Source organism: Mastacembelus armatus, chromosome 3 (assembly GCF_900324485.2).
Source record: "Mastacembelus armatus chromosome 3, fMasArm1.2, whole genome shotgun sequence".
In the NCBI taxonomy this organism is placed as follows: Eukaryota; Metazoa; Chordata; class Actinopteri; order Synbranchiformes; family Mastacembelidae; genus Mastacembelus; species Mastacembelus armatus.
This window is the reverse complement of record NC_046635.1, coordinates 18,223,345-18,233,256: the sequence shown is the minus strand read 5'-3', so window position 1 is coordinate 18,233,256 and position 9,912 is coordinate 18,223,345. Positions and strand designations below refer to the sequence as shown.

General features: G+C 42.2%; 1 protein-coding gene across 1 annotated transcript; it reads left to right on the top strand.

The window, feature by feature from the left end:
• Window positions 1-7,449: 7,449 nt before the first annotated feature.
• On the top strand, window positions 7,450-9,334 carry fgf3 (fibroblast growth factor 3). The gene is made up of 3 exons (XM_026294057.1): window positions 7,450-7,693; window positions 8,492-8,595; window positions 8,888-9,334. Exons 1-3 carry the CDS (start codon window positions 7,450-7,452, stop codon window positions 9,260-9,262), a joined length of 723 nt encoding a protein of 240 aa, XP_026149842.1. The 3' UTR covers window positions 9,263-9,334.
• The last annotated feature ends 578 nt before the right edge of the window (window positions 9,335-9,912 follow it).

Below are 9,912 nucleotides of genomic sequence, written 5' to 3'. Positions count from 1 at the left end.
GAAAGAATGCAGTTCTAGAAATTTGTTTTATGTGTGAGTTAAAGGACATGTCCTAGTCAAAAATAACTCCAAGGTTTTTTACAGTAGTGCTGGAGGCCAGGGCTATGCCATCTAGAGTAGCTATAATTTTAGAAAAGTTATTTCTGAGATTTTTAGGCCCAAATATAATGACTTCTGTTTTCTCCGAGTTTAAAAGTAAAAAGTTACTGGTCATCCAAGCCTTTATGTCAGTTAGACAGGCTTGAAGTCTGGTTAACTGGTTTGTGTTAACAGGTTTAATAGATAGATATAACTGAGTGTCATCCGCATAGCAGTGGTAATTAATAGAGTGCTTCCTAATGATATATCCTAAAGGAAGCATGTACAGGGTGAACAGAATCGGTCCTAGCACAGAACCTTGTGGAACTCCATAACTAACTTTTGTTCGTGTGGAAGGTTCATCATGGACATGAACAAACTGGAATCTGTCCAATAAATAGGATTGGAACCACTTTAACGCTGTTCCTCTGATACCAATCACATGCTCCAGTCTCTGTAATAAGATGTTGTGGTCAATGGTGTCGAATGCTGCACTAAGGTCTAGGAGGACAAGTATCGAAACAAGTCCATTATCTGAGGCTAAGAGAAGATCGTTGGTAACACAGACATCTATTCAGAAAATATTCAGGCTCTCCTCACTTTTTTTTCAATTTTGTTACGTTTGTTTTTCCTCCTCAGTATACATTCAGTACCGCATGATGACAAAGTAAAACATTTTATGAAAACGGGAAAAACTGAAATATCGCAGTTACATGAGTATTCAGACCCTTTGCAACAACACATGAAAATTAGCTCGGGCACCTCCCATTTCTCTTGATCTTTGCTGAGATGTTTCTACACCTTCATTGGAGGCCACCTTTGGTAAATGAAATTGATTAGACATAATTTGGAAAGGCACACATCTCTCTATAGGTCTCACAGCTGGCAATTCATATCAGAGCAAAAACAAAGTCATGAGGTCAAAGGAACTGCCTGCAGAGCTCAGAGACAGGATCATTGATAGACGGGGCTGGGGAAGGCTACAAAAAAAAAAAGAAAACATTCTGCTGTACAGAAAGTTCCCAGAACAGTGGCCTCCATAATACTCAAATCAAGGAAGACTGGCACAACCAGAACTCTTCCAAGAGCTGGTCACCTGGACAAGCTGAGCAATCATAGTAGAAGTGCCTTAGTAAGAGAGGTGACCAAGAACCTCTGACTGAGCTCCAGAGATCCTGTGTGGAGATGGGACAAATTTCCAGAAGGACAACCATCACTGCAGCCTTTCACTAATCTGGGCTTTATGGCAGAATGACAACACAGAAGCCTCTCCTTAGTGGTCTGATGAAATGAAGGGTAAACTATTTGGACTCAATTCTAAACATTATGTCTGGAGGAAACCAGACACCTCTCATCAGCTGCCCAATACCATCCCAACAGAGAAGCATGGTGGTGGCAGCATAATGCTGTGGGGGTGTGTTTCAGTAGCAGGGACTGGGAGACTAGTCAGGGTTGAAAGAAAGCTAAATGGAGCAAAGTGCAGAGATATCCTCAATGAAAACCTGTTCCCCAGCACTCAGGACTCAGACTGGTGCTCAGACCCTTCCAACATGACGACCCTATGCACACAGCAAAGACAACACAGGAGTGGCTTAGGGACAACTCTGTGAAAGTCCTTGAGTGGCCCAGTCAGATCCCTGACTTGAACCCTGTTGAACATCTCTGGAGAGACCTGAAAATGGCTGTCCACTGATGAACCCCATCCAACCTGACCAAGCTTGAAAGGATTTGCAAAAAAAAAAAAAAAAAAAATGCAGAAAATCCCCCATTTGGCAAAGCTTGTTGCATCATACTCAAGGCTTGTAAATGCCGCCAAAGGTGCTTCAACTAAGTACTGAGTAAAGGGTCTGAATACTTATGTAAATATTATTTATATTTCACTTTTTTTAAAATAAATTTACAAACATTCTTAAAATTCTGTTTTCACTTTGTCATTATGTTGTACTGAGTGTAGATTGAGGAAAAAAATGAATTCATGATTCATGATGACTGTAGTATCAGGCTGAAACAACAAAATTCCAAAAAGTGAAGGGGTCTGAGCACTTTCTGAATGCCCTGCAAGCCCTCAGGATTATTGTGCATTTTTGTTGACAGGTCTACCACCTACAGTGCTTAATTTATATAATGATCCAATCAACATAGTAGAAAATCAAAATCACACTTTTGGATACCAGGTGTAAATACAAAGGCCATGTTGACATATTAGTATGTCATCGTACAACAAGACAGAATTTCAGAGAATTACACAAGTACAATTATAACTACAAGTAAAATCAAATGAAACACTGTACCAGTTTTAAATATTCAGACTTATGGACATGTGGGTCACATATAACCAGATGACATCCAGTGATATGGAAGATATACAGAAACATTTCAGAAAAAAACAGAACAAGCATTCTTAGTGATGCATAGAGATCAGTGACCTGTTGGTTGGTCTCTTGTCGACATTTCAAACCTGAACTGGAGCTGGAACCTGGAACTGGAAGCTTCAGCACCGTCCTCAGTGCCTCAGAGGGCTGTGAACCTGCCAGGTACTTTATATGCAACCTCAGCTCATATGTTCTACTCTATATTTGCTTTATCAAATAAGTTTTGGAAGAAACAAGACTGTTGCCAAGGTTACATTCTCTTGCAGCACCATTTTATAACCACTCTTATAGTGGGTGAAGGACTGAGACTCACGTTTGATTAAATTTGGGCTTCTAAATGTCCCAGTTAAGGCTCAGAAAGGAGTGATTTTGGCTAAAACAGCACATGCTGTATTTTGCTTCAAGTCAACTTTAATCGTAACCATCTGTTTTGAGCTACCTTAAAGTAAAAAGGTATCATGGAGTGAGGTTTATTTCCGTAGGGACTCTTATTTTGGTTTTTGAGTTTTCTGTGTTCCTTAGGTTATAGGTAGCTTTGTGCTTCATTAGGTAAATTACTTTCGCCTGTTTAATTAGTCTTTTGTTCTGAATCTATTTATATCCCCTGTTTTTCTTTGTTCAGCGTTGGAGAATTAGTGGCAGTTGATGTTTTGTTCGTGTATGTTTGAGAAGAGAGGGTTTTTATTTTACACCGAGTGGCGGAGTTTAGTGTTGCCTGTCCTGTCCGCCGAGTGGCGGAGATTATGTTGCCTGTGCCTGGTGAGTCCAGGCGAATAAAACTTTTTCGTGTCCTGCATTTGGGTCCTACCTTCCTTCATCCTGCACTGCACCCACACATCGTAACAAAAGGTTCATTACGTTTTTAACTGTAGAGAAAATATTGTAGGAACAAACAGTAGGAAAATAATATTGACAGTGAACAGTTTTTTTATTGTATTAAGTATAACTAGTTCCATGATAAACTGATTTTTCATGGTTATTTTTAACGTCAATCAAACAGTTTCTGCTTGATTTTCTGTCTTTTGCCTAACTTTTTAAAAAGACTTGCATGATAAACGATCATGATACCAAAATTCTTCATTAACAGTGCAATGCAAGCCATAATCAAGTTCCCATTGTTCATACAAAAAAAACCCTAAAAAGTCAACTTTAAGTCATGGTATTCTCTACTCTCTACAAATTTGATTTTTACTTTGGTGTGTCTGATTATCTGCTTCTAGGTCACTTTTTCATCAGATGCCAGAGGGGGATTCTTGATATTTTTAAAGGGATTTTTTCTTTCTAAACTGTGACTTTAAGTTTTATTTGGAAGCTTTGGAAACACCATAAACCAAACCAACATGTCCATACTTAAGGGTGAACTGGTCTGAGCAGAAATAAAAGAGGGAGGCAGAATAAAATAGTTGCCAATTTGTTTGCAGTGTGCTGGAACTGTACTAGACTTCTTTCTGAAGCGCCTGACAAGCAGGTGAGATCAAAGTCATGGGGACAAAAGAGGCTCAGCAGCGATTTGTCAGGAGACGAGAGGCAGCGGCCGGGTTCAGCCCTCTGATCACCGCCTCACCAAAGAAATCTGCCCATGAGAAAAAGTACAGCAGAAAGGGTTCAAAGGTCATTTTGATTTGCTCTGGATTACTGGTACCTCTTTTTTCCTCCACTAAAAGGGGGGGGGCAAGAAAAGGACCTGGCTAATAACCTTTGTATTATTGCAGAAAAGAAACCCTTTTGTGCGAAGAGGGCTTTTTGGGGGGTGGTAGTGGGGGTAGAATTTTGGGGAGGTCAATTAAAAAAGGAGCCCTGAAATTCTTGCTTTCATTCATGGCTGGAGGAGAGAAAAGGGGAAAGTTAAAATGTATGCTTTTGGCTTTTGTGTTGGAGCACTTCATGTAGCTGGGTTTGGATTCATTTGTCAAGTGGATGGTTGCAAAAGGAATGGTTTGGAAATATTTCAGTTGGGTAAATAATCAAGATTTGGCCAAGCTTTTCTCCTGAAGGAAAAGAATTCTTCCTGAATTGTCTTGTTTCTTCTAAGCACAGGTGTGAATGTACCCAAAATGCATAGAGAACGTGCTGGGATCTGATCACTCCATCCAGTTTGGTAGGCGGTCAGGAATGCAAGGGTGCAGTGTAATGTGAACTCGAATGGCTCCCTGGCCACATTGAAGGACCAATTAGTCAACTTTGTATTGTGTGGATACCTGAACAAAGCTTCCCAAACACAGTTGATTTGTCTCTGCCAAACAACCCGAACAAGGTTCTGAAGTCTGTACCCAAGCCGAAGCATCAAAGTGCTGCTGAGAGATAATGTTTTTTTTTCTTTTTTTTTTTTTAACTGGTTCCCCCACATTCAAATGTGAGCAGAAATCAAATACAAGTGATCACTCAAGAGACCTTTGAGGTGCACTCTAAGATACACTAACCCTGACCTTGCCGCATGTGTAATGTTCGGACTGTGCAGCATTTAAGGTCTTCAAGGGTCCACTTGGCTCTGAGGAATCAAAATCTGACCTGAGACCAATCTAACAGGGTCAGGGAGTATCTTGTTTTACTGCCAAAGCTCTCAGGTCTGTGTGTTTGATACCCTAATGGATCTGAGTGGACAGTATTTGCTCTGATCACATGCTCTTTCCTGCTCACACTATTAGATGACTATCATTCATTTTTGTACTTATATTCAAAGTGTTTTATTATTGAAGTGTGAAGGGAAGTTGTGTAATATCAACAAATAATTTTGGAATTTTGACTTGATTTGTTCATAGCAGAGAATTGATAGGCTGTACTGCTGCTCCATCTGACCATGGTTGGCAGTTGATTAACATGCTTTTGGTGATGGTGGTCTCTCAGGGTCTTTTTGGTTCTGAATTGGGTCTAATTAACCTCATATTTTTATGTGCTCATACACTTTCTCTTTCTTTCAAAATGTTTTTACTGATTTGGGATATGTTTTCTCCAAGTGTTTTTTCAGATTGGGTCAACAATCCTACCACATGTTACTCCACAGATATCCTCTGTTAGCCGACAGGTAAAATGCTTGCCCAAACTGATACAAGACCCTGAAAATATGTTTGAAGATGCAAGCCGGTTTTGCAATACACAGTTTGGACTTTACTGTGAAGATTTGTGGGATGTGACAGAGCCAGAGTTTCATACAGAGTATGGAGGTGATGAATGGGCCTAACTCTAACCCTGCAATCTTCTCAAATCATGCAAGATCTGCAGGATCTGAAGGAGGCCTATAACTTTGAAATTTTAAGCTTTAAAATTGAAAACAACACACATCCTAATATGAAAAGGAAGATGTGTGTTTGTGTGTGTGTGTCTCACAAATTCAGAGCGTTTGCCCTGCTTATTGCTGGGATGCTTTGTGGGCGGCGTGGAGGGGAGCGTAATTAAAATAGTTTCTGAGAGAAACAGCACACCACATCTGAGGTTCCACCCTCTTCCAGCACTTAACCACATCAATAGCGTCTCACTTAGAAATGGCCAGCAGAACAACCTCTGATACACACGGGCTGGCTGATGTTTTGGTGTGCTGTCTGAATTGTGAGGGGTCTCTGAGGCATAATGTGCTCACATTTGTAATTAAAAGAGCTGCCTTTTTCTGATCATCGAGGTAAATAAAGTGACAGAGGTAGCTAGCTGGGTGATGTATGGGAGGGGAAGACAAATTAACCGTGTACTCTCTGGGGGGTTTTCAGCAGAGGCCTTCATAGCAGCAGTGGAGCAGCGCCAAAGGGCAGAGAGATTTGTAGATGATGGTGCTAATTACCAGAATGCAAACCATAATGCGACCAAGATGGAAGCAATTTAGGCAGTAGTCATTTAGCCTGCTGCTCTTCCGCCCACCGGCTGCTGCCTAGCCAGAAGTGGGGCATTAGGATGGGAAAAGTCTGAGACTAGCCACTGCTTGGGTGACGGATAAAGAATAACGCACAAGAGAGAGGTTCTTTAGTGTGAGGAGCACATGGAGACAGGCCTGTGACAGATCATTCATTTATCCCATAGCATTAGCAGGCAATGCTTACAGGTCAGGAAGGAAGGCGCACATAAATGTCTGAGAAAAAATGCGGCTGTGAACTTTTAACTGCTGAGAGAAGAAGCTGGATTTGATTCTCAAAACCTACGCTGGCTGCTTGCCACCAACTCTGGAAAGAACTCTGTGGATCTCAGTGTCACATGCAGGACTGCACTGCCATCGGGGAGCTCTGATCCCAGGCAAAATAAGAATTACACAAACTTGAAATTGACCTCAGCCGGTCATGATATTGCATGCCTGACAAATACCTGTGTCTAATACTTTGTGTTATTTCAGAATTTTTCAAATGTCAGAAATTTGGAATGTACAGTTTTGTCTGAGTGGCCACCAGTGTGAGAGATGAGGGGAAATTACTCAGACTATGTAGCCTAAACTGTCAAATTCATCGGTGCATGAATTCAGTTGAAAAAGTGTTCTCCTAATGTAAAAGTAAGTCAACTGTTTGTCAGGACATCCAGTCCCAGTCTTATTCCTCACCTGTTGCTGTGTCTGAGGCAGGGACAGCCCACCTGGATAATTTGGGATGTCTAATTGCTCTTTTAGGATATTTCAGAAGAGGAGTTCAGAGGAGAGAGCTGTTCTACCCTCAGCCACTGTGTAATTTTATCCACGCCGCAGCCTCTCACTTCACACAGGGCTGATACCTTTTACCTCCCCCTTTCCTTTGTATCAATTGGTCGGAGTTCAGCCTATTGTCGCCACAAGCTTCTTTTATATCTGCGCTCAGTCTGAGCTGAGGCTCTCAGTCAGATCCACAGGAGAGACTTCAGTAGCAGCGGCAGAGGCAAGGAGCGGAACCCACCAAGTTGGCAGCTGTGCTGTCAGCGGTGTCTGTCGGGCTCGGAAGTGCACAGTGCTGGGGGCTCTCCAGCGTTGGGGGCCCAACACTTTAATGGGACCCCGAGAGCCGGGAAGAAGTTCTCCGTTTTTTTGCTGCAGTCGTTGCTTCCCGACCATGCCACAATGGTGATGCTACCTATGCTGGTATTGCTGGGTTTTTTGGATCTCGTTAGTTCCAGGGTCCGCTGCGCCCCTGTCCAGGCTTGCGACCCCCGGCAGCGGAGGGACGCTGGGGGCCGCGGAGGAGTTTACGAACACCTCGGAGGAGCGCCAAGACGCAGGAAACTCTACTGCGCTACGAAATATCACTTACAAATCCATTCTAATGGGAAAATAGATGGCTCACTGGAGGAAGACAACCCATTTAGTGAGTATTCGCTCTATTTTATGGGCAGCAACTAAAACGATCACACGAAAATATGTCAGTTATGTTAGTTTGACACAAGGTGATCTAAGTCAAAATCACAAGTAAAATATAAAATCAGATTCTTAAATTAATGCAAAGGATTAAGGTAAACACGTGTTCTGAATGCAGGCCATTTTAAAATTAAGCTTCAATATGCAGAATTTTGTTTATTTTTTAACCCAGTTATTTATTTGTTTGTATCGATCTATATTATTACATTCTGATCGGATTAGTGTCAGTTTCTGCCAGAGTTTTCCTCAGTGAAGCCTCCGACTGTGTGTGTGTGTGTGTGTGTGTGTGTGTGTGTGTGTGTGTGTGTGTGTGTGTGTTTGTCTGTGTTTTTGTGTGAAATCACGTCATTGCAAAGCTGAAGGTTAATCTCTATTATAAGTATCAGCCCAAGTATTAACAACCAGGCGGGACAAAGACGCTGTCCTAACGGATGTATTTACCTAATCAACAACCATTAGAGCCTTTCTGTAGGCTGAATAGGCCATTGACTAATCAAGCACTGATTAAAAACTCCAATAAACACCCAGAATGCAGCGCTAAGAAGTCTAGGCGGAAATTAATTCATTTGGTCTGTTTGACAAAAGTTTGTTGATCTTTTGGTCAATTTGCGTTTTATGTCTTTCAACTCTCCAAGAGTTCTAAATCTTTAGAGAGGAAACTAAAGGCATCTGTCATCATATCAGAGCTTTGCATTGAATGTCCTCTACTGGTAAATATTAGATCTTCTTTTGTTCTTCTGTATTTCAGGCATCATGGAAATCACAGCAGTTGATGTGGGTGTTGTGGCCATAAAAGGGCTTTTCTCTGGCAGATATCTGGCCATGAATGATAAAGGAAGGCTGTATGCTTCGGTGGGTACAGATTTCATCTCATCATCTAATGTGTCACCACCTTTTCAGCGCACAGATCCTGTTGGACTTCACAGATACTGCAGATACTTAAATGCTTCAAATACGAACGAAGTGTCGTGGTGCCATGCTGAAATGTTTCCCTGCTGTGAACTGACATATTGATCTGGTGCTTAGTGCGTTATTTGCAGGCTGATTGGGTGTTTGATCGCAGCGCTTTGACAGTTGTGTTCAGTGAATCGAAAACATACGGCAAGCTGCATGACAAATGTTTCCTTCCTTCTCATCTCCCCAGGAAGTTTTCAACAGAGAGTGTGAGTTTGTGGAACGAATCCACGAGTTGGGGTACAACACTTACGCGTCCCGTCATCACTCCACCGAGCAGCCGCTGCCACCAGGGGGCGGCAGCAGCGGCAAGCGGCGAGCCAGCGTCAAGCGCCAGTGGTACGTCTCCATTAACGGTAAAGGCCGGCCGCGACGAGGCTTTAAAACCAGGAGCACGGACAAAGCTTCTCTGTTTCTGCCTCGAGTGCTGGGCAACAAGGACCACGAGATGGTGAGGCGGCTGAGAGACAGTCAGAGCGCGCACCACCACGCACATCACCGTGGGGAACGGAGAAGACGTCGGCATCGGGCCCGGAAAGGCCGGGGCAGACGGCCAGATGACTGAGCAGACTTGATGGCAAGGGAGGATGTCGGAGAACACTGCAGATGCTGCCTTCTGGATTAGAGCGGATTTTGGTTGTCGATGCACATGGGAAAACTTTGATCAAATCAGAAGGAAAGACCTAAGTCCACCCAAAGTGATGGGACATATTCAGTCCTCCACTTTCAGGAGACTTTGACTCTCACACAGTTGCGTAATCATCTATCCATTGACGTCAGACTTCTTTAAAATGCTACTGTCTTGAAAGAAGATGTATTAATATAGTTGAAAACTTCCGTCTTATTTTGTAAAAAAAAAAAAAAAACTCTACTTTTGTACAAGCAGTCATTTTACCATTGCCTTCACACAGAGCTGAACCGTTTTTAAAAGTGGTTCTGTTGTTGTAGATAGCCTACAGTATGCACGTCCAGCTTTTTTTACTCGTCAAAAGCTGAGATGACAAGCAGAAGATCATATTTTGCTATTTTGAAGTGCTAAAAATCTTGAAGGCTATTGAAGAGAGGACTAGCAAAGCACTTTTTTTTGTCAGATTCATATTAAGCAAAGAGAAAATCGGTGTGAGACGGTCTGGTGTCTTTTTTTATGACATTGTTACAATGTGATAGTCTACTGTCTGCAAACTGAGAGAAGTACTTTGTATATTTTACTAATGA